This window comes from Accipiter gentilis, chromosome Z (assembly GCF_929443795.1).
Source record: "Accipiter gentilis chromosome Z, bAccGen1.1, whole genome shotgun sequence".
Lineage (NCBI taxonomy): Eukaryota > Metazoa > Chordata > Aves > Accipitriformes > Accipitridae > Astur > Astur gentilis.
The window spans coordinates 71188446-71214284 of NC_064919.1; the positions used below are offsets into that span (position 1 = coordinate 71188446).

Sequence of the window (25839 nt, forward strand, 5' to 3'; positions counted from 1 at the left end):
ATCTAATATCAGGGGTTGATGTGTGAACTTAGCTGTACTGTATTTTCATGTGAAAACCTGCCAGAGCCTGCGTTGGATAGGTTCACCTTGGTGTGTTCACGTAAGTGTGTATGAGACTGTTCCATTAAAACCCTCAGGTGACGTACGAGTCCAAATTCAAGTGTCAAAGCTGTGTATAACTGATGGCAAAGCATTTGCCCTGGGTTTGAAAATGGATCTGAGAATTGCAGTTCACTGTGTATTTCAGATGTACCAGGGGCTTCTGCACAGGAGCATGGAGGTGAAGTGCTGGTTTGCAGTCCTGTTTCCTCTCCATCTGGGGCTGGGTGAACTGGTGGTGGGAGGAGAGGACCTGGCTTCTGGTGCCTTTCACTGTGTGAAAGAAGGGGACTCCTTGTAGCTTGCCAAGAGTGTGCAAAGTCCTTATTCTGTCCTGTGGTTGGCCAGGGACAGCCTGAATCTCTGGATGAGATATAGGAAAGCAGTATTTGGCTGAAACTTGGTGCTAGAGCTGTTACTTTGGACAGAGAATCCTAAAATTGTTATAGCTGGCATCACAAAATAGTAAAATAGGCCTTTAGCTGCATATCAAATATGAAGTATCTTCACTTGCTCTGCTGTTACATCTCAGCAGATGACTAGGTACCTCTGGAGCAGTGAATCTAGATCTGGGAAGTTGGCTGGCTCTTGGGTGGGACAATGCCGTGTTTTCAGCGCAGCCGGTAACAAAGCACCATGCAGCTGCTTGCTCACTCACCCCCCCAGCCACAGTGGGATGAGGAGAAATACAAAGGCAGGCTTGTGGGTTGAGACAAAGACTAGGGGGGATCACTCCCCACTTATGGTCATGGGCAAAAGACAGGCTCAACTTGGGGAAGAAAGAAAACCAGTTGAATTTAGTACCAATCAAATCAAAACAAGGATAATGAGAAGTAAACCGAAACCTTAGAACACCTTCCCCCCACCCCTCCCTCCTTCCCGCCTCAACCCCATTCCCGGTCCTCTCTCCTCCTCCCCCGGTGGCACAGGGGGATGGGGAATGGGGGTTGGGGTCAGTTCCTCACATGTTGTCTCTGCTGCTCCTTCCTCCTCGAGGGGAGGACTCCTCACTAGTCCCCTGCTCCAGTGTGGGGTCCCTCCCACAGAAGACAGTCTTCCACAAACTTCTCCAGCATGAGTCCTTCTCACGGGCTGCAGTTCTTCACAAACTGCTCCAGCGTGGGTCCTTTCCATGGGCTGCAGTCCTTCAGGCACAGACTGCTCCAGCTTGGGCTTTCCCATGGAGTCACGGCCATCTTTGGGGGCCTCTGCTCCCCCACTCCCCTCCATGGGCTGGGAGGGGACAGCCTGCCGTCTCACCACGACTGCAGGGGCATCCCCTCCTCCGGCACACCTCCTCCCCTCCTTCCTCACTGACCTCGGGATCTGCAGAGGGGTTCCTCTCACATCCCAATCTCCCGTTCCTCTCGCACCCCAGTCTCCTCCCCCGCTGCAGGTTTCCCCTCCTAACTCTGTTCTCCCAGAGGCGCTGCCACCGTCACTGATGGGCTCGGCCTGGGCCAGAGTCGGGTCCGACTTGGAGCCGAGGGAGCTTCCAGCGGCTTCTCACAGCAGCCACCCCTGCGGCCCCTACCCCGCTACCAAAAAACCCCACCACACAAACCCATAGCAGACTACTTGCTCACAAACTCTTCGTGTGCTCTGCAGGAAGAATTAAGAAAACCTGTGTTTATTTCTGTCCTGTCCTACTCCCTTTCCCAATCAGAATGTGTACTGATACTACTAAATGCCCCTGCCTACTACCACCAGTTCTTCGAAATCTTATTTGGAGGGGCTTATCTTGACTCCTCATACGTTTTACCCCATTCTGTCTTACTGTACTGGTGTTTTTACTAGGCTCTCCACAGTTGTTATTTATAGGCATTTGTTGTTTAGTCCATGCTGATTTGCAAGATTCAGACTCTAACTTTTTCCTTGCCTTCTGCTGGTTCTCAATTTGGTCAGAGTGTGGATCCCCTCAAGAGAGATAAGGGTTCATATACAACAAAGCCCATAAAGCTTATAAGAAGTTGGGGTTTTTTCCTGGTTTTATGCAGAAGGAGAAATTCCAGGTTGAATTTCTGGTGTGATCAGTGCCATGTGGTCTCAGACGACACGCGCTGAAGAATGAAATACATAAATGCATGAAGTGTCTCACATAATAGTCAAAAGAAAAACCAACGTGGCTAAAAGCACTACTTCAGAAACCATTACTGGGTGTACTGCGTTGCCTGTACAGAGCAGAAGGGCCAAACAGTGTACAAAGCAGATCTACCACAGAACACGGGATTTAACTGGGTCCATTTTATAACTTTCCGGGCAGACTGAAAAACATAACAGTTTGGGAATATGGTGGAGATAGACTGCCCTAGTGGTGTGGTTTAACCCAGCCAGTAACTAAGCACCACACAGCTGCTCTCTCACTCCCCCCACACTAGTGGGATGGGGGAGAGAATCAAAAAGAAAAAAAGTAAAATGTGTGGGTTGAGATAAAACCAGTTTAATAGGACAGAAAATGAAGGGAAAAAAATAAAAATCATAATAATAGAATATACAAAACAAGTGAGGCACAGTACAGTTGCTCACCACCTACTGAACAATGCCCAGCCAATCTCTGAGCCGTGGTGCCCCCCGGCCAACTCCCCCCAGTTTATATACTGGGCGTGACATCATATGGCATGGAATACTGCTTTGGGTTGTTTGGGTCAGCTGTCCCAGCTGTGTCCCCTCCCAGCTTCTTGTGCACCCCCAGCCTCCACTGGCAGGGCAGTATGAAAAGCTGAAAAGTCCTTGACTTAGTGTAAGCACTACCTAGCAACAGCTAAAACCTCAGTATGTTACCAACATTATTCTCATCCTAAATCCAAAACACAGCCCTATACCAGGTACTATGAAGAAAATAAACTTTATTCTAGATGAAACCAGGACACCTAGATTGTCCCTGACTCATAAAAATTTCACTTTCGGTAAATGAAGGCAGTAATTCATAAGGGAAAAAAACCCTGACCTCTAAACACTTTTTTTGTAAAAACAAGAAAGTCAATAAGCAGTGTATCAAGGAGAGGTAATTGTTTGTTTTGTATTTTTAGGCCTTTCTGTAATTCAGAGAGGTCAGCTCAACAAACTCTTAGTTATTGAACGTAATTTCAAATGTAATTTTCCCTTTATCACTTAGAGTAATTTTAATTGTCCATAAATGTTCTTTTTCCATGTAGGAAACAAGAGAATACAGCAGACGGGTTATTTCCAAATAGATGATTAAACCATTCCACTAGAAAATAAAATTAGATTGGAATGAAATGCAATATGGAAATGGTATTACTTTGGTGCTTGTATGCAAGGACCCCTATACAAGGGTGTAATAGCATTTGCAGGATCTACGTGCAGCAGTACCAACTTCAGAGGAGAGGAATAATGTAATTGAGGAGGCTCTCAAGTCTGGTAGATGATGTAAAACAAATAGTCCTCCACTAGAATGTAACAGAGTGACCTAAAACCAGAATGGATCTATGCTTTGACCAGTGACAAGGTAACTTTCCAGTGATGCCATCTTAACTTCAAAGTTAAAAAGTTGGACAGACCTCTGTTTGGTTGGGTTTGGGTTTTTTCCCATTGAGTCAAGACAACTGCTAATATGCTTAAAATAAGGTACTTGCTAAGTGCTTTCCTGGATTGGGACCAGGGAACCCACCCAGCATTTTGCAGGATTGATCTCCCATGGCATCTGTGAAAAATCCAATATTGCCAGGGACCATCAGTTTACTACACTTTTTTTTTTATTTTCAGCATTATTGTGATTAATAGAATTTTGTTGCATTAATGTTGTTGTATCATCTGAATGCTTAATAATAGAATATGAAGATTCAACAGTCCACATATGCATTGACATTAGTGCTTTAAAGTAAGACTTAAATCCTCTCCCTTGTGCTTATGTTTCTAGCTCCTGCAGATTTTAAGGGAAATGTTGAACAACTTCTTTGGAAAAATCCATTATAATACAGTGTTTGTGAACAGTGCTTTCTAAATAATCCATACAATTTCACAGATTCTTCAAACCTCACAGACGTTCTGGTAACATCTTTGAATTACTTGAGTGTGGAGATGAGTGGGTGTACTTGATAGAGGAGGAAGCTGTGAAAAAAAACCCTGCTAGGTGGAACATAGATGCTTTGTTAAATAACTTGTCTGGTTTTCTTACAATTTGCAATGAATAGACTCTGCCACTTCTGCACTTAGGTGGTGGATTTTTTAGGGTATATGCAGTAAAACTGAATGATTACAATGACACTGTGATCCAATATGACTGAAAAATCAGGTAGAGTGAAAGCCGATGATAAATTAATTCAGAATATTAAAACCAGCCTTTCTTGCTCCTGTGTTATTTGTGAAAGTGATATCAGGGTATTTCATAGGGGCTGTGGCAGGTTGGACCAAGAGCGGCAGGCACTGCACTGTTTGGTGTCTGACAAAAGAGGCAGGGTTGAGAGAGACCGATAACTGCACACTTTCCAGTAAAGCCAACCTTCCTATACAAAGTTAACATGATGGACAGACCTCTGTTTTGTTGGTTATTTTTTTCCCCACTGAATCAAGACAACTGCTCATGTGCTTAAAATAGGGTATTGGCTAAGTGCTTTGCTGGGTTAGGCAGAAAAAGCTCATGCTGCATAATCTGCAAATGCATATTTTGATATTAAACAAGTTAATATATGAAGTTCTGGCCTGGTGAAGTGCTGGGGTACTGTTGTGGGGTGGGTCCATACCATGTTCACAGAAGGTGGTTAGGCATTTCCATTGCTAAGGCAGCCTGATTCAAATGTTTTCACAAGTGTGGTCAGTTTGGTCATTCTGAGTTTGCCATGAAAAACAATAGCAAGGATTAGTCCTCTGCCTATATTCTATTTGCTGTAGTATTTTCTGTACAAAAGCTGCCTGAAAAATGAAGCAATCCTTATCTGTAATCAGTACAGTACATTCAAGGCTCCTTTTGGTGGCAGTGCACTTTTGATCAATTAACTGTGTGTGTCTGAAAATATTCCCTAATAGATTAATCCACTTTTCTACCCACAGTCTTTCCCAAGTAACACCAGTATATCCCTCATTGACGAAAACTAACCAGCAGGGGGGAAAACAAAACAAAAGAAAACAAAACGACCCAAGAAATAAAAACTGAAGTGAGTAAGCAGATGATGTGGCTGACGTCCCTGTCGGCTTCACACCACTGCCGAGGAATCCTCCCACCTGACCCATCTTTTGTTGGACTGGAGGAAATAAATGCAAACTCAAGCGTGTGAAATGGAGTTTCACACCTCTGATATCGCCAATTAATGTGCTTCTTAGTTTTCCACTGTTTTGGTAAGGTGGGAGTTTGGAGGCAGGAGAAGAAGGGGCTTTTTTCCTGATCATTCATTTCCTTCTAATACACAGATTATTTATTCTGTAATTTTCAGTGAGAGACAGGTAGTTTAGAGTTAGTGGCTGAAACAGAGAAAAAACTTAATTTCATGCTGTGTCTGGAGTTAGCATATGCCCTACTGTCAGGCTGGCAAAACTAAATTGCATAAAACTCCTTTAATACATATTTTTTGTTCCTAGGAATGCAGTTATGAATAATAAACCTAATTCAGAATATCTGAGCTGTCAAAAATTCAAATTCATAAGCTTATGAATACCCCTAGGTGGCACTACATGCTTTTTTTGTTCAAAAGTAATCAAATACTTTATATGTAAATAAAAGCAAACTCATAACAACTTAATACATGTGATGATCTCTAAAATGTCAGTTGTATAATAGATTCCATATTTTCTCTAATAAAGGTAGCTAACAAGTTTTTTTTTAACTGACAGAATAAAGTAATTCTTGTGTGAGGATTGCCTGATATTATACTAGACCTCATTTAGAATTCTGTTGTGAAAAATATGTACAAGGACTTGAATACAGATTTTCCTTTAAAAAAGTATAAACACTTCACTAAAATTTGTTTGTGTTTTTTATTTAGATTTTAACATGTTTAAAATTTCCCCAGTAAAGCCATGCCAACAGCAAGAGACAGGACAAACAAGAGTGGACTGGGTCTGAGTGGTTGACCTGTTTGATAGCAATACAGGCTCTGCAATAAGACTCAGATACAATGAATTGAAAATGTTATACAGAAATATTGGGTTTTTCTACATCAGTTGACAGCCATGTGTCTCAAGACACTAATGAGTTAACATATTCAGCAAGATTTGAAGAAATTTAGACTTTTTAAAGGTAGCCAACAGGAGTTATGTAAGACAAGGTTAGTCATACTGTATTAAAATCAATAGGAAATCGGCAAACCGTTAAACTGTTAATCTAGAATAAAATACCCCAGTTTTGATTTTATTTGCTTATGTATTTCTTTACATTCATATTTAGGCTTTTTTGAATTAATCCTTTCTGGTGACCAGTTAGGGTTGCAGTATGGTAACTATTATGTTCTTTTTCATCTGTTGACAACTTTTAGTGAGGAACTATCCTAAAATACAAAATCTGGGCAAGAACGCCCCATGGGTTTCTGTAGAGATAGATGAGTGCCACAAGCGGGCATCAGCTTTTCATGCAGTGCAAACACAGGGCAGTGTAGCACTGGGGTATCACTGTGTGAGTACCCAGGCTGGCTCATCACTCACATCCTTGTTGCATAGAGTCTAGGTGTCAGAAGAGTCTGTCAAGGGAGCACAGGAGCTACATCTGTTATTTCCTACCCTCTTCATCCCCCACAACCAGGGAGAAATGCTCTTGCAGGTTGGTCCAGCCATCTTCCAAGTTTCTTACTCCAGGGAACAAAGATCTTGCTGGCCCTTGGAGAGCAGAGAGCAATAAGCCCAACTACTGCAGTAAAATAACCTAGAAAAACCTCTGTAAGGCTATTTAGGTGCTAAGATTAGAATGGAGTCTTCCCAGGTGTCTTTTAAATTGTGGAACAGAGAGACTCTTCCAGAGGGTGGTTTCCATCATGCTGCTTTCCTTCTCTGGCAACACTGGAGGATTTTTCCATTGAGGGTGCCCAGCTGGCTCATTCAGTGAGAAAGACAGGAGGCTTAGGGTTGGTCTGCGTGTGTGGTACGAGAGGAGAAACAGATGAGAGAAATCTTCTCTGGTTCTTTCTCTTGGCTTTTCATACAGAAGTGTCCTCCATGTGAATCACCATTATCACTGTGCTCTAACTGGCAAACAGGTATAGGTCCGTGTATATTTGCATGTCGACTTTTCAGTGTGATCACAAATATCAACTATATTAATAAGCTTCAAAAGGTAAAGCATGACAGCTGAGCTGCTAGTGATACCAAAGAGGAGTCTCTGTGATAGCATTTCTTAGCAGTCATTAGTAGTGGTGACACCTGGGCCATTGCTGAAGTAGCACTGGGGAAGGTGGCTTCAGTCCTGCTGTCTTGGGGACAATCCTTTCTGTGACATCTAGTGTAGAAGAACTGAAGTAACCAAAGCTGAAAAACACAGAAAACCTTTACTGTGTCCTGAAATGGTTAATATTAGTCACAAAGCACTTTTACAACTAATGCAGTGTTTCAAAATGGTGTATGTGGGATCTTTGTCACACCAAATGCAGTAATGGAAAAAATAAGTCTGAAAGCTGAAGTGATTGGGGGAAAAAAATAAAAAAAGGCATCCAGCAGCCTAGTGGATTAAAATGAAATAGGCTATGTGTTGGAGAAGAACAAAATGTTCAGACATCCTGGGTATTCATTTTATGCATTAAGCTGCATGGCATTTTTTCTGAATCATTAATTAGCCAGGCCTAGGTGATGTTGCAAGTCACTTAGCAGGGCAGGTTTTTTACATTTTTTAAAGCTGGTGTAAAATAATCAATAATAATAATAATAGGAATAGCAAGGAAACTTTGTAATACTGTTGTGCATGTTCTCCATGCTGGTTTTCAGTGTTTCACGATTTGGGCTGTAGTTTATATTTCTGTACACAAATTTAACAGAGAGTGATGTCCCTTTTCTTTCAGTTTCCTGCTAAATAGTGTTTAAGTCCACAGCATGTATGAAACGGTATCAGTCTATTTTCTCTTAGGTCGTCAGGTGAAGATACAAGAGTGGTAAATACACATAAGACAGTAGTCTTCAGTTGGTTAGATAAGATTCAGTCTCCATGTGAATCCTATGTAAACTGCAAAAGATGCAAAATCTAGTAATTTGTCTCTAGCTTGCTTTTCAGAAAAGAGCATGTTCACCATCATGGCAAATTTTACTGCTACAGATAAATGCAAGAACATGTAATACAGACTGGTAAAATGTTGCTGTTTGTTGATAAAGACACGTGCATGTTCTCAGTGCCAGGAGTGAGGAGATACAAACAAAACTTCAACTTATATTTATTTTGATGTAGAAGATATATGAGGAAATGTTAGTGGAGACTTTTGCTATTTCAGGCATAAAAATAAAATGTGCGACGTCATAAAACAGGGAATAATACTTGAAACGAACTAAAATCCATATGAACCACACCTCTTATGTTTCTGCTATCTTTACCACACAGTTGTCTCTCCCCCTTGGCCACTGGATTCATGCCTTCCAAATCCTTTCTCCTTTTATGGCTGGGACATACTAAGTGCTGTTTAATTTAATTCAGCCACAAGAGGACAGGGAAAATTCAGTGAAATGCTGGATCCAGTGAAGGCAATTCCAAACTCCTACTGACTTCCGGGAGAAAAGGATTTTCCTAGGATACCTGAAGGTATATATATCCTCCGAAGGAGCTCTGTACATTCTTAAGTAAAGAGCTTTTTGAAAGTGAAGAAGAAATGGGCCAGGTGGAAAAGAATTGTGAGTTGAGCATGGCATCTGTTGGTGCTGCGTTTATGCACAGAAACAATGCATTTGGTAGTGAAACACTGTTGTGGAGAGTGTGGCTAAGGTAGAATATGGGGGTTTGATTGCTTAAGACATTCAGGCATGTATCAAAAGCCCAGTGTTGCTTCTGCATATATCACTGTCGTGTGTCATCTGTGTATATTTATGTATGCATATATAGAGAGACACGTATACAGTTGATTTCACATATATGTTAGTACATTATATCCAGCATCAGAAAACAAATTGTACACTGTTTTCCCATTATAACAGTTGTACTTGGATGAATAGAAAAGATCTAACAGTACACTAACAGAGTAACGTTCTGCTTGTAGCTGACAGAGAAATACTGAGAGAGCAGATAATTGTTTTATAATTGTGCTCCTTCAGAAGGGAAGAATCAATAATCACTGAAGTGCAAAGGGAAGACAAATCAATTGAGAGGAAAACAAAAAAGTTTGAAAGGAAGATGTTGGAGAGACCTGACTGATTTAAAAAGGACTTAGTCTGTGGTTATAAAACCTTTTCCATCTTTTGAAAATCATGATGTACTTTCTTAGTTGTTTCGTTTTGACTTTCAGAGCTAACGTTCACTTTGTTGTTACCATGATGCAATGAACTCCTTGGTTCATGAAAAAAAAAAAGAGTGTAATTAATTATTTAAGCTTTTTAAAATATAAATAATATTTCTCACTGATTCTGCTCATGGAAATACACTGAGTGCTCTCACTCCATAATCTCAGGGGAGTAAAGGGGATGAGCATTGTATGTGGGAAATGATATGTGGGAAATAGATGACCTGTTTGTGCTGGGTGCACAAGAAAGGGTGTAGCATCCCCAGAGGAGTCATCTGTCTGCTGTGCAGCCAGTCTTCGTCCAGATGGGTGGTAGGTAGCCAGGGATGAGCCGTGGTATCCGTGTCTCCTGCTTCTGAACAATAAGCCATTATGCAGTTAGTATTGTAAAGACGCACAAGTGAGCAGAGTAAATGGAGGTCTTGTGCGGAGCACAATCTGAATATTGACCCTGAGGTGTGTTAAAAAAGTAAGAGAACCTCTTTATTTATTTTCAGTGTTTTTATTCCAGAAATAAAACTCAGATGGTAGCAGGTCAAACTATAAAGGATTTCCCAGAATGATTGTGATTGTGGGTTGTTGGTTTTTTTTCCTTCTTCTATTTAACAGTGAAAATTATTACATTTTATTGTCTAGAAAACATGTGGGTGACCCAGGAATTACTATTACTTGTTCTGGCTATCAGACAGGGAAGAAAAAACTGTATTTGGCAGGTTGATTTATAAAAAATGGCAGTTGTTTATTGTTGCTTCTGGGGCTGGGAATATTAGAGGAAGTTCCAGGCAGATGGACTAACCAAGTGACAGGGTCATTTGGGCAGGTGATAAATTGTCCAGAGTAATTTCAGAATTGTACTTCAGGGAATACTGCCTGGTAGAGAATTGAGTAAGTGCTACTCCACATTCAGCAGTCTTTCAGAAAACTCCCTGAAGCCTGTTTTCATTGCTTATAGCCTGTCTCTGCAGGGCAAGGACAGGGTAGGCAAATAGTTTTCGCAGCTCTGTAAAACAACAGCTTCTCCTTCCTTCTCTCCTGCCCTTTTCCCTTCCTCGAGTGATGCCACACGCATGCACTACCCACAGGCGCACAACAGTCGTGCAGCTGGAAAAGTATTCAGAGATAAAACAGTATCTGGCTTGTGGGATGGGTTGCTTGGGAGCTCCTCTTATTCTATTTTCACCGCCTCATTAGAAATAAGAAGGGCTGATAATTAACAGGGTCTGCCACCATCCCCACACAAATGCTTCAGGACACCCTGGCTCTCTCTGTAAAGGGCTCAGCTTACGTGCCTGATCATGGCATGTGGGCAAACCTAGGCAACTGGAAAAAAAATGACAAAACCTGAATGTCCTGGCATTATTACCATATTAGATGTTGTCAGACGCAGTGGATGGGGAAGGGGCAGCCTGCAGCCCCAACGGCCGCAGGTCGGTGCTCCTGCCGGCACTCACCACCTTTGTTGCTCAGGGCTGCTGGTGTTTCTGTCCTTGTTGACCATGTGTGAGCGGCTGTCACTCAGTGCTTCTGGTGGCACTACCTGAACAGTGTGCAATCTTACTGACCCCATTTCCATGCATGCTGAGTTGTTTTTTTGCACGCACTGGTTACAGTTACCCTCCTCCCTCTCGCCACCTCTGTGTTTTTTATTGTTCTCTTCCTGGGCTATTAGGTCTACCATGTGCACACTAGGCCTTTTGAAACACTCGAAGCACCTAGTGCTTAGCTGGTGCTGCCAAACTCAATGATAAAAATAACTGTCCATTTCACCATCGCTCTGCAATTGCGTAAATACTGTTCTTGCTATTCAGTCTCCGTCACCGCCCTGTCCCAGAGATGCCAACTGCAGCACTGAGAGCACACAGGATAAACATTTCCAGGATTTAGCCTTCTGGAAACAAAGGATTTCTGTAATTTAGGCCTAAGTTAGTAACAGTAGGATGATTGAAATATCATTGCAAATTTGCAAACTCTTCCAGTTTTATTGTAGGCCTTAGAGTATTGCTTTTCCATTTATGTCCCAGTTCCTGGAGTCGTGTGATTTTGTAAATGTCTCAGACTTATTACTGTTTTCTTTTTTTATAGCTATTTTTAGCCTCCCACCAATTTCTGAGGGAAAGGCAGATAGGCTTTGATAGGCATGCAAATAGGAACAACCCAAAGCATATTTTTAAATTAATCTCAAGTTTTATGGGGTCACCTAAACCACCATTATATTGGCTTGGAGTTGGCAATATTGCCACAATGTGGTAGTTGAAATACTAAACTTTTAATGGCAGCCATTGGATAAAATCACTCTGTAAAAGGATGGACAGAGTTACTTGTTCTAAATCAGAGAACCTTTTCTGGATGCTTTTTGGATACCATGTTCATGTTCGCTGTGGGAGTGTATGAAAAAAATGAAAAACTAAAGAGGCTATGGCACAGGGAGAGGATATAGAAAAATTAGAACATTGGGAATGGATGGACTGAAAATCTGCTGCAGGGATGCTGTGGGGCACAAGAGTAAGAGAAAGCACAGAAACTGGAGAGAAATTCCGGTCTACTTACTGAAAGTAAATACTTTTCTTCCAGATGTTTAGTAATAGAAGAGCCTACATTTAAAAATACGAGTGAGTCAAAATCTCAATACCAATTTGGAATTGCTTATAATCCACAAAGAGAAAGTAAGGATGCTCTTTTCTTTAAAAAATGTCCATGATACTATAGCAATCTTTTGCTTTAAACATGAACTACATATAGAAAGCAGAAAAGGAAAAAGTCAGGAGGTTAGAGCTGTACAAAATAAGGGCTGGACAGGAACAGACTGATGGAGAAGGAAAGCAGTAGGTTGCAGCTTGTATTGTAGAGGAATGCACTCAATGCACTCAAACAGTAACAAGAAAAATCTCCATCTTTTAACAGCGACGTAAAGGCAATGGAAGATAAAACTATTAAATATCCCAAAGGAAATGTCCCGAAGTTTTCCTTCTATTCAAAGAAGAATTAAAAAAAGCAGATGTACATGGGTTAATTCAAAGAAGAGCATGTTTGCTTCAAGTTTGTAGCCTCAAGTTTTACTTCACTATGTGTCCTCTTCATTGGCTGTCATATATGAGTTATGTTGTTGCTCAATAGCCAGTTTGATTCCAGCTGGACAGTGGTGTCAGCTTCAGTGTCAGCACACAGAGAAAGCAGAAACAGGAGACTGGAAAAAGACTGTGTAGGGGCTAGTGTATACTAAACCCACTCAGAAGCCAACAAGTGAATGTGGTCTGTTCATAATAAAATGTGAAACAAGAGGTATTTGCTTTGCATTGTTGACAAACGTGAGTATTGCTGTGTTATGCATTATTGCAACACAGCATTGAACCATAGTCTGTGATGTCAAAGAGGTAATGCTAGCACCCGCCTGCACTGATTACTGTGCTGTAAGAGTGCTTTAATTGCTGGTGTGCTTGTTAACACGTAGGGTCTAGAGATGGGAGTCAGGCAGTAAAAGGCTGCATGAAGTGCTCTTGAGAACAGACAAAATTCTGTCACTTCTGCTTTTGTAAATAATAAGCTGTAAGGAAACAACCTAAATTACTGAGCCTTTAGCAATGTGGTCTGAGAGTAGGATATTGCCTAGAAAAGCTCACTGCTGGTTGCTAACCGTGTAATTAAGGCCCTTTGCAGCACACAGGATGGGTTAGCTCTGTGGAGCAATGTGCAGTTGATTTTTTTTTACATACACTTGCATCCACAGGACAATCCCACAGGCAAAACCCTGCCAGTAAATCAGTGCAAGACTGCAAGGAATGAATGCACAGATTGGTCCTGCTACCAGGTACAGGATGGACCGAGACACTGCTCTGAAGGAGATCTGGCAATAGCATCTAACTAGCAGAAATGTTGATGCACTAAACTAAAATACATGAGGAAAGAGGCTTTCCTGGGACAAATAAGGAGATATATTGTCTCCCACAACATGAATGGCCAATTGAGAGCACACACGGAAATAGAAGTAATTGTGCAAAAAGTGTTTCCTTGTATAGTGTTCAACAACAGATCACTCAAGAATCAGTAGTCTCATAAAATCTGAAAGCAATCATAAAATATCAAGCTCAAACCTCTGAAGATAGACCACAGATGATCACCTGGGGTGACTCCAATGTGCGCAAGACCTGCAGTAGGGAACCGGAGCTAGCCTTTGCAAAGTGCAGCCTGGTGGATATTCGGTACTTAGAAAATGGGGCAAAATATTATGCAGCAGAGTTTAAGTGATTTATAGCTGAAGGGCTATTTGAAAACAAGACACCTTCATCAGATCAGCTAGGAAACAGTACAAAGCCATGGCTAAGACATCCGGGAAAATAAAGGCAGAGAAGGTAAAGGCTGGGCCATCGCCCCTCAGCAGGAACAAACCCAACGCGATGATTGCTCAGATGGGGCAACCTCCCCAGGAGAGACGGTGTGCCACGGCCCAACAGAGACACTGGGCAAGGCCGGTTGGGTGAGCAGCTCGCTGTGCAAATGGGCCGGGACGAGGAGCGTGCAGGAGCTCCTCTGTGCGCAGCGGTCAAGCGGCGCGGAACACGTTGACCAAATTAATGTGTGGGAGAGCGTGAGGCGAGAGGAGGGGTGTCACGCTGGGGTGGCCAGGGGCTTGGTGCACATCCTGCACTTCTCTTACCAGTGTGCTAGAAAAAGTGCAAGAATGATACAAAAGAAAGCAAAAAACCATGGGGGTAGGAATGTAGGTATGTTTAATTTAGAGTAAAAAGTAATTACGTGGTATTGTTATTTTTCAGTGGAGCTTTCTGTGTTCAGATGGTGAACTACAGCTAGGCATTGTGTTTAGCGAGGTACTAGTTAAAAAACCCCACTATTACTAAATGTAAACTCTTCTTGGAGAGACCATATAATAGTAAGTACTGTGAGTGGTACCATGATTTTACACATTAGGCTTGCTGCGCACTGACAGTTTTCTTTTTCAAAATACCTTAGTGTAGTAAAATAACCATGTTAAAATATAATTAATTAATTAATTAGTTTAATTTATTTGCTAAAAAAGGGGGGAGGGGGAACAGTCCAGGCACAATGTCTCCTTATCAGCTCTTCATCATTATAACTGATAGCATTAAAGCACAAAGTCTAAATAGATCATGTATTGAATCCTGAAAAATTTTACCCATCAGAAGCAAGAGTTATTTAAATAATATTTTGGAAGTAAGCAAAAACCAAAGAATCCAAGTAGGACCATAAAAGAACACTTCTTTCTTCTTAATGTAGTTCCTCTTTTCTGATATTACTTGTACGCCTTTTTTAATCTTTTTTTTTCAATATCTCACTTTTTCATAGACAATCCTTAGAGATCTGTAGAGATTTTTGAGTATCCAGAGCTGTATGCAAATTGTGTTTGTGCGTATGCAAGCATACACTCAACCTTTTATAATAATGATAGTCATGTATTTACCAAATGTTGAACACAGTTACTAAAATAAAATAATTTACTGTCTGAAATTTCTGCTCAAGGTAGTTTTATGTAATAAACCAAGTAAACATAATATTTTACAAGAGACGGTATTGTATGCGTATCTCCAGAGTAATTTCTTTAAACTGGTAATATTTTTATGACTGCATTAAGTTTTTATCAAGCAACTGAATTCTTAATTTCTGCTGGCAATTTTTGAGGCAAATTATTAAGACTACAATTCTGGCATGTTCTTCCTACCTGCCCAAGCATCAGTTCTTTTTTGGTATTTAACTTTTAAAACCCCAAAAGGGTTTATATGATTTTGAATAACAGTAAACTTTTAACTGTAGACTTCATTTGCACTTTCCAGAAAAAAAGTCTTCTATAATGCAATTCAGTTAGCCATATAATTTTAAAAATCATTTATCAATATTGTGAAACATTGACTTAGACCTCAAATCATCTTAATATATATATATGTGTATGTAAATTAGGACAATAATTAATTCACATCTATACTTTTAGATGCTATTTCTCTGATTTTTATGTGCATGTGTGATTCTGAAATATGAGTGACTTTATCATATTTGCTGTTACCAGGTTTTCAAAGGAAGAAATGGATTTTCTGTGTTTTGGGCTTTAAGCATCCACCTGATGATGAGTTCTGGCTTTCACACAGTGTTGTGCACTAATCATCTGCCTTGACTTCTACTGATGGTCTTGGTTTTTCTATAAGGATTGGCCTACGAACTCTTCTTTTAGAGTACTATAAAAAAACAAAATTTACATTCTAATACAGTATGGAATTTTACATATTTTATTCACAGCTTATATTTCATCTTAACAACCCAAATATATAAACATTAAAATGTAACAATTGTGCCTCATAAAACAACATTTGGGGGCTTTTTGAAATGAAGGTATCACATGCTATTAAAAGAAAGCATTGTGAATCAGTTTGGTCTCAGAACTTTTATTCCACAGGAAATTTAACATAATGACTTTCATTGTCAATTTCTTGCCCATTATTTCCATGTGTGGAAGTTTAACCTCAACAGCTTCGGTAGGACACCAACTTAAATTCCCAAGGAGAAATATTCCTCATTATTTCAGTTGTTTGCTCTTAGATCATTGTGTTGTTGTATTATACTTAGGACAATTAGCTTGAACCTCAGATATGCAGCAGTGTGGTAGTAGGGGTAGGCATCATGTAAAAAGAACTGGTGATTTAATCACGTTAATGAACCATCCCCTTAAATCTCAAACTGTTTCTTTTGTGGGTGTAGGATGATGAAAGAGAAAACTTTTCCTTACTCACACACTTTCATTTGCTTCCCAAGCCTTGTTCTGGCTGAGACAAGAGAGGCTCCTTGAAGTATTTTCAGCCTTTCATGACATCCAGTGAAAAGGAAAAAAACACCAAGATAATTGTTTTACAGAAACAATAGTTTCAGATACAATTTTTTAAACATGCAAACTTTCAAGTTTCTGTGTACATGCAATTTTGTAGTGCTTCTCCTACTATCAGAAAAGATCTGATTTCGTTTCTTACTCACAGAGTTTGGAAGTTAAAGCATGACTACCTTAAAAAAAAAAAAAAAAAGGATGAAGTTTAGGAAAATGCTGAGGTTGAAAGATTGGTTACATGTGTCCTGTTTCTAAAATGTTGATTGTAAAGATATATTGTTCTGGGATATGCCGTTACTTTCTATGTATTTATAAATACTTCCTGCAGTGTATCCACTTTGTGTTTATTCATTTTTATTGAGTTTCACTGTTGGGTCTGGGAGTCTGTCATGTCCTGCTGTTTTCAATGGCAAGTGAAGCCAGGGCACTGCCCTGTTCCTCTCTTTTAAATACATGGCTCAGAGAGAAAGACCGAGCATGCCAGGGGTAGAGTGTGATAATCTCCAAACTTATGCTTTAAAAACGGAAATCAAAAAGGTTCAGGGTTTGTGAGACTTGAGTGATCAATAAAGTTGTAAAATAATTTTATCAGGCATGGCACTTTCTGTGAGGACTTTGGTACTTCTTAAGGTTCTCCCTAAATTGTCTCAGCATTTTTGACATATTTTATGGTAGATTTCTTTACAAATATATGTCTGGTACTTATTGTTTTGGTTCACATTCATTACGGATGAAAACTGCTTGCGTACGTATATGAAAACTGGAGAACAAAGGCTTCAAAAGCTGATATTAATTGCTAAAAATGCAGGCAGGTATCTGACTTTATGCCTTTATGTTTGAAATGTGGTAGGCAGTGATACTTTTTAGGATTCATGTTGCTTGCTCTGCTGCCCTTTTCAGCGCTCTGGGAGTCCCTGCCTTGGCCTTTCTGTGGGCAGATGAGTGATGGTGAATAACTTATTTCTCTTCTCTTGTTGCCATCAGAGCACATCTGCACATTAGTACGAGAAACAGTTTGTCTCAGCTAGTAAGAAAAATCATAAATAATATTTCAGGCTGTTTAGAGACTGGCTGTATCTTCAAGCTGCCTTCTTTGTAAGATATAAATAATTGTAAAAGATAATAAATGAAATATTCCTTCTAGCTCAGGCCCACTCACAAAGGTCTCCAGCTTGATTTCAGTGATGCTGTCACTTGAGATACTTGGCCCATCAAGAAGCTTGAGCTGAAGGTCAGGCAATGCTGATGCTTGAAGTAATGCTGAAATGGGAACAGAGCTATACTTCAAGCTGACAAACCCTCAATCTCTGTGCTCATGTGCATACAGTTCAAGTATTTTTTGCCATATGGTCAATCTCAGTTTGGTACTATGACTTAAGGAGAAGAGCTTCAACTAAGTTTTGTCACAGAGGCAGGCTGTTAGCACTGCATGTTTGTGTCTTTCTGACAGCTGTGAACTGTTTTTTGTTTGGTTGGTTTTACTTTGCTTCAGTTAATGAAGATAAAAGCTTAGTCTAATAAGGTACTTTCTGTCATCTATATAAGTGATGAATGAGACCTCCACCTGTGTAACAGTGAACATTAGCACTGTATTTTTTATTTCAGGATCCTGAGGTTTGTCATTCTTGGCTTGTTTTTTTCACTGTAGAACTAAAGTGACTCTCTATTTAGATGTCCATACAGGTCACACACATTAATCACAACAGGATAACAAAAAACCCACATTTTGGCAGTGAAGTCATGCCCTCTGTGTGAGAGGTAATATTATGGCATTGGCCAATTTACAGTAGAAAATATATATTGTGGAATTTATATATAGTAAATAAATTTTGCTTCCCGGTTATATGTGACCTTTCCAAGGCTTGCTTCAATCTTCCTTCAGCAAAGTAGTTTTATTAATGCTTTCAGATTTAACCTGGACGTAGTGCACTGTCACATTTATGTATTGTTGTGCTGTTCTTTTTGCTCCACAGAAGCTGGTTTCCATTTGTACATGCCTTGAATTGAAATAAATGGGACTTCTATTGTAAAACCTAATGTCAGGTTGACTCCATCTAGAAAATAACAATTTTTAAAGGTCACATAAAATAAGCCATTCTCAACTCTTTCTTCTGGATATGTTTGATTAAAAATAGTTTGTTCTTTTTGTTAAATCACTGATGTTTTCCCTTTAGGGCCAACTAAAGAAGAAGCAGATCTTTGCGTTTCTTATCAGCTTGAGGTCACAAATATGACTAGATTAAATAGTGCTATATACCTTTCCCCACTACTGAATTATCAATGACAAATTATTTATCATAAAACTAAGCACACACATCAGGAGTCAGTTGAGTGCAAAATGTTACCCTGAGGGCATAACCAGGCATTTCAGTCAACATGTGTTTACACCTACTTGTGCAGATATATTTTCAGTGTAGACAGTAGTAACGCAGTTGGCTTTGGTAGGAGTTGGATCAGACCCATAGTATCCCAAGTGACATTTACGAAGAATGTTTTCGGAAATCAATTTGTAGAATATGAAATGGCTAAACAAAAAACCATGATTGCATTTCATTGTTTAAAGTAGGTTGAGAGATGGATGCTCAAAAAGAGGCATTGTGCTCTCATCCCCTTTTTATGTTTATTTCCTGGGGAGCTTTGTTATAACCACTATCTTGAAAGTGAACATTTAGCTCTAGTAGGAAAATTTGGATCCTGTGGTTTATAATCTCTGTCTAGTTGGTGCTCTGAAGGATAAATGTAATAATTCTGGACTGACCCAGAGATTGAACCAAACCCGCCTTGTCATTTTTATAACTGCTATTTTGCCCTGCAGTCTAGCATGAAATTCCAGTATTGCCCTTGGTATAGCTTTCAACATGCTTTCCAGAACCTCCATGCAAGTGTGCAGCTCTTTCTGTCTCCCCACTTGTGGCTATTTAATATTCCAGACTCCACACAGCTCACTTAGTATGAGTGTCATTTCATATTGCCTGAGGTGTGATGCAAATCCTCATATGAAGATTAAACCCAAGCTAGTTTTGTGATACTGAGCACCTTTAATACTTCTGAGGGGTGGAAGAGAAGAGGTGTCTGGATGAACTCAGTGATGTGAGATTTGAATAAATTTCCTAGGAAGTCCTAAGACTTACTTTTTTATTTTATTTTTAATTCAGAATTAAATTCTGGTAATTTATATAAATAAATTTTTATATAAACTGAACCTCAAACTGAACTACAAATCACAACTGAACAAATATTACATGCCCATTATCAGAAGGCAGAATAGGTAATGTATGCATTCCACGACAACAGTTAGCAGATTTTGTGTTCATTTAGTTAAACTGTATGTGCACTTTTAACTTACTATGACAGCCCTCAAATAGTGGGTTGGCAACACTGCAACAGTTTTTCTGTCTCAGGCTTAGAAATCAGAGTTAGCAGGACCGATTTAAAGTATATGCTCCATTATAAATGTGAGGAAGGAATAGTCTTGCTTCCTGCTTCACGCATGGGAATAAAAAGAGTCATTATTAAAGTGTGAGTAAAAACTGGGATAAAAGATGAACTCTGACTTCTTCAGCAATTTCTTATTCTCTGTGATCAATATTTTGCCAAAATATTAGAAACTGTTAATCTGTGGTTACATTTCAGCCATTGTCAGAGGCATTGTCAGCTCTTCAGGAAAAATTCAAGGTTTCCAGGGTATTGAGAAAAGTTTATGAAAATAATATAGAAGAAATTATGAGTCCTCAGAAGTGAGTTCATAAACTAAATTTATTATTAAACATGATTTGGAAGTATATAGAAACTATGAAAAATGACAGTACTGTAGCCACCCCCCCCCCCCCCCAAACATGATAATAATAAAAAGTATCATTGAAATTGAAATGAAACTGAGTAGTAAGCAAAAAGGAGAGATATCTATTAAATCTTTCCTATTATGTGAAATAAAAATGTGGAAAGAGTTAGTTCTCAAAGGAATTTTTATTTTTTCTCAGTTGCAGTAATCTCATGTCACTCTAGTAATTTTTTTTAATGTGTTGTCCAAAATTTGCACCTCTTGCTGGTTAAGGTGAATAATTAGGTATGAAATTAGGAGTCTAAATAAAGTCGCCAGATTTCCAAATGTGTTTGCAGCTGCAATTCCTGCTTATTTGCATGACATTTGCACATGGTAATTGTTTAATGATAAATAGGTGATTTATATTTAACTACCTAAGTAACGGGTTTAGGAGCCGAACTTTAGCTGTGTGCAAGCGTGCAAGTGTTGTATTATTTTCGTTATGAGTATTATCTTGATAAGACATGCATTCAAACAGAGACATTTGACCACACATCTGTGCTGCAAAATGAAGGTAAATCGATTTGTGGTCTTCCTATATTTATTCCTTTCCCACCAGAGGACTGGCCAACGGGCAAGCCACCATCTGCTGAAATTAGCCTTCTGTGCTCCAGTTCATCTCTTTAACAAACTACATTTCACATCTCCTAGGAGTTTTAATAAGGTTTAGTTCATTAATACAGGAACTGTACTTTGTGCAAAAAGACAATGCTATAAAAATATGACTTCTCTTACTGCTCTTGTTTCAATGTATCACAATCAGTTCCTGAATGGAAGAACACAAAATATTAAAAATGCAATATATGACTTGCGTCCACAGGGCAGTTTGGCTATTAGTTTTTTAAAAAAACCCCGTACAAATGCAAATATGTCAATATCTGTGCTATGAACAAATATTGTTCACTTACAATGTATGCTTTGGGTATTTAAATGGTTTTTTCCAACCAAGCACACAGTTCCGTGACATGTTCCTTTTAGGAGAAAAAAACCTCAGCTTTTATTTCTGGACAGAGTTCATGCAGAGATGTTTAGAAGGTTTTTTCAACATTTGCTTCAGATTTTTCTTATGAAGTTATTGTCTTTAATACAGGGTTATCACAGTTACTAGAATAGGCTGCACAAATGTTAGACTATATAAGCAAAAGATGAGCGATAGAAGTATGGTGCGGTAGAAATGCTGATACAATGTTACCATGTTAGGCAATCCAGAATATGTTTGTGCATTTTTAATAATACTGACCCTGAATGCTAAGCTCCACAGGGGCTATTAGTGGTATGTTTCAGAAATGATGGAAGGTTGCAGTGTCATATACAGACTGTTGCAGTCATTTCCTTTGCTGGGTTTGGTTTCACATATAATTTTCAGTCTTATTGTTCTTGCAGTATGTGACCGTTTCCGCAAAGGCACGCTATTAATGAAGAGGCTTTGAAGAACAGTAGTTCCACAGTCATACCGCTGTGACAAGACAGAATAGTCCTTGCAGAGCCCAAACCCAACAGCAGACCTCGTTGGTTCACCAAGGCGCTTTAGTTCCAGCTCACTGCTCCAGCTGTTTGGCTTGAATTTTAGTCTCCCTTTGTAATATCTCTTTCTGTGTCTTGGTTCTACTGGCTCATTTGGGAAGCCTTACTGAGCCATCACGCAGTCTCATGGGGTAGGCAGGGAGCAATACACCCCTAAAAGCTAGGCAAGATCTCAGAACTGCTGAAATAAATACCTTGGCAAATCTATCCACTGCCTTTTCTTTTTTTTTTCAGTGCACATTGCCCAATTATATAATTTTAAAATTTGAAATGAGAATGTACCAGCACAAAATGCTCTAAAATCTTGGAAATTCTGTATCAAAGTAGGAGGGTTGCAGACCATCTCTGTAACGTGAATTGATGCCCAAAAATGGGCTCTATCCTAGTGAAAGAGCTGTATAATTTTTATGCAGCTATGATCACAAGATACATGCACAATCTGTCACGGTGCCTGAGCCCATAGTTGCAGAGGCAGGATAAAGATTCAGGAGCCTTGGGTATATGCAAGTGCTGTTTTTTGGACTCTGGAGAGTTTTGGAGAACCCTATCTTCCCCTGTGTATCACATACACCTAGGTGCATGTTTTCAGAAAAGTTCTCTTTCTAAATACAGAAATGAAGATGTTTGTGCTCAGTTTGGCTCTGTCATATTTGTGACCCATTTTTTAAAAATACTCAGTATCCAATACAGTGAATTATTCTGAAAATCTAGTCTCTTACAGTAAAGCCTAATGGGAAGCTTGCGGAGGTATGAAAACAGCATGTGTGGGACTTCGATTTTTGTCCAGCCGTAGTGTAAATTTGTGATAAATTTCTTTTCTGGAGCAATAGAATTTCAGGGAAAGATGTGATCTCTGTGTAAAATATGTATTGTTTCTGTCTGATAATCCGCACTTTTTCAGACGAATATTCTAGGGGAAATCCTGCTTTCTCTGACAAAACTTCTGCAACTTTTCATGTGATCAGGGATTCATCTGCACTTTGCAGTTCTAGTATAACAACCACATGGATAAAGTGTAACCTGAATGAGTGTTAATGTTCCAAAGCAGTAGTAATCCTGCTATTTTTTCCAGTTCTTCAAAATAAAATTATTTCACTCAGTTCATATCATGTGATTGAAACTGCAGCTATTGAAATTGCTGTAACGTAAATACATTTCTTAACAAGATGAATGTGTAATGGTGACACTTTTCTGTTTATTTGCATTTACAGTATCTCCTAAATATCAGTGTCATCACTTCAATTTTGACAGGAGCTAGATCATGTTTGGATAAGACATGACATTTTGAATAATGTTACAAGCATCTGTTTCCAATGTGTGTCAAACTGGGATTTGGAATATATTCTCTTAAAATGCCCTAGATTGAAAAAATGTTTTGCACAAAAGTTTAATATCTGAGGTATGTTTCTACTATGCAGGTTTTGCATTTTGGCACTCAAAACGTACACCATAATTTTCAAACAAAACCAAACTCCCACTAACAGAATATGATGTTGATAAACACCGTAACACACTCTCCATATTTGCACTTGCAGTCATTTACAGTGTGGGTACTTAATTTCTTCTTTTAGTTTAGATATGTGAAAGTTAGGATACAAACGTTCTCTCTTCTTTCATATGTGAATTCCTTTATTTACAAAAAGCTAAATGTCATGTGCCAGTATGCCTGTATACCTCTGGCAATCTAATGTTTTGAGCACTAGCCCCTGATTTCTATGTCTATCTGTAAAATTAAATAATATTTTCTACTTAAAATTCCATGAAACACCAGCTGGCCATTTTTCATCTTCTAAATGGAACTCCTGCATAGTGATAATTATGCATATGAAAATGTCACATAATTTATCTTGAGTTGACTGGATTGTGTAATAAGTATTTGTAGTTAGGAAGTGCTTTAAAACCAATATAGCAGAAAAGTGCTAAATAAGTGATTTTCTCCATACTATTTGGCAGCTGACTGCTGCTGTTCATGCTAATTCTGTCCAACAAATTTGCCCTGAAACCTGAAAATGTCTGTGTTGTTTTTAAGAGGATATGTGTGATTTGCTGTAAGACACTTTTCAGATGCAAACTTTTTTTGTCTAAGAATGGAAGAATATATTGAAATCTAAATGGTTATATAAGTTTGCTATAAACTTAGCTACTACAGATGTAGTAGCCACTGGATTGTCAGGATTTTAGGAAAACTGCTAATGATTAAGAGCGATGAACTACCTTTTTGTCATTTTGCTTGGTGAACTGGAATGTGCAAATTGGATTAATAGTATAGAAATAGAAGTCCAAATATATGGAAAATTACTTATATTGTTACCTCACTCAGATTTTTTGTTCTTTTAAGAAGGTAAGAAATGTGAGGGTGAATCTTTTCTGAACGGGTCGTTGAATTGGTATTTCCCACAACTTTGTGAGTATTTAGACACTGGGTTCACAGCCATGTAGTGGTCTTACTACCTTTACCAGGCTTTTTTAATTTGTGACACTTGCTTCAATTGAAAGGAGTTGTAGGCTTCAAGAAAACATTTTAGTTGGTGACTTCTTATCCAAAATATGCCTTTTGCAGCAGCTTATATAACACTGGTGTGCAGCCAAAAGTCAGGTGTGTGAGCACAGCTCTCTGCCCAAATTAATGTGCCGAAATTAATGGTCCTTGCTGAGAAATCTCAGCTTTTTTAGAACTTCAGGATGATACTTCCTTTCCTTTAACTTGCCTAATGAGAATTAAATGGTTTGCATTTCTGATCTGCATCATGTACATCACCTGTAATTTTTGCCCATAGATTTTCCACATGACGTACGATCTGGCCAGTGCTGTGGTGAGAATCTTTAATCTAATCGGAATGATGCTGCTGCTGTGCCACTGGGATGGTTGTCTGCAGTTTTTAGTACCATTACTCCAGGATTTCCCACCAGATTGCTGGGTGTCCCTAAACGGTATGGTTGTAAGTATTGTTCATTTTTCATTGTGCTTTCTAAACATTATTTTTTTAAACAGTTAGCTTCAGACTTAGTTGTAAAACCACATACCTAGTAATACAGTGCCCTGCAATTTACTCAGGGTTACTTTGGGGTTTTGTTGGCTGACTTGTTAATGAACTAAAGTTTGTTTTGTAGCCCTCATCACCAATAAAATTATATTGATTCATTGTCACTAAATGAGCCAGAAAATGCCTTCAGTTTTAAGGTAATTCTAATTTATTAATGCCCATTCCCTCACAAAAGCCACCAAAAGAAATTTGGAAACACTAAGTGCACCAGTGCTTTCAGTTTAGGCTCTAGTTTCAGTATGCTTGTGAAGATACATGTTTGTTTCATCTAATGTTGTCCTCAGTTTGTTTTGTAAATAACTTCTGGGTCATCTCATGATCCCTTTACCAAGTTGTTCCCAACTTAACAGTCAACGTGAGTTTTTCTAAGTAAAACAAGAGAAATAGATTTACTTCTATGATACTTTTGTGTCTGTGTGTTCAAGGATGGAATGTGGCTGTTCCTTCTTTATAAGGAAGGGTAATGATGTTCTGCTTGCTTAGCATGTGCCTTGAAGATCAATGGCTGTGAAAAATTAAGAAGTTTTTATCAAGTCAGATAATGAGGTAATAGACAGAGCATTTTCCTAGGAAATACACTGAAAAAGTTGTTGAAATGTGCCTATACCAAAAAAACCCAAGAAACTCTCTCATTGGCCATTTACAATTTTAGAATCAATAAAACAGCACCTTTGCTGTAGATGAGCATCTTGCTTAGTCCCATGTATTTCTGTTGTAGAAACATAACAGTATTTCTTCCTTTAGGAATGTGATATTGCACATTACAGTGGGAGCTGGTTGACTAAGATTGTCAGTCATACAGACAAGTATTTGCAGTCATCAAGCAACATCTTTAATGATAAGCAACATGTTTGCTGACACCTCATTGTGCAGCTTTCCTAAAAAAATAGTGACTATCTTGAAAAATGGGATTGCTACAATAAAAGTAGGTCACCAGGATGCTGACTGGCATGTCTTTGCATTCTGCTGCATTCTGGGTTTTGCTTTGTAACATCTTCCATTCACGTTTACAAAGGGTACATTTTCTACCAGCTTGTTAAAAATCTGGATGAAAACCATGCTAGTGAGTGAAAGGAAGCCTTGGATTACACTTAATTGAAGTATTTAACTTTTAAAGAACATTGAGCTATTAAATTCTCTCTCTTCCATAAG

General features: G+C 39.0%; 1 protein-coding gene across 1 annotated transcript in view; it reads left to right on the forward strand.

The window, feature by feature from the left end:
• The window catches only part of HCN1 (hyperpolarization activated cyclic nucleotide gated potassium channel 1), a 200908-nt gene that overhangs the window by 82505 nt on the left and 92564 nt on the right, over nt 1–25839 (forward strand). The window contains exon 3 of the mRNA XM_049794339.1: nt 24421–24582. Coding sequence (XP_049650296.1) covers nt 24421–24582 — 162 coding nt within the window. The remainder of the gene's footprint in view (nt 1–24420; nt 24583–25839) is intronic.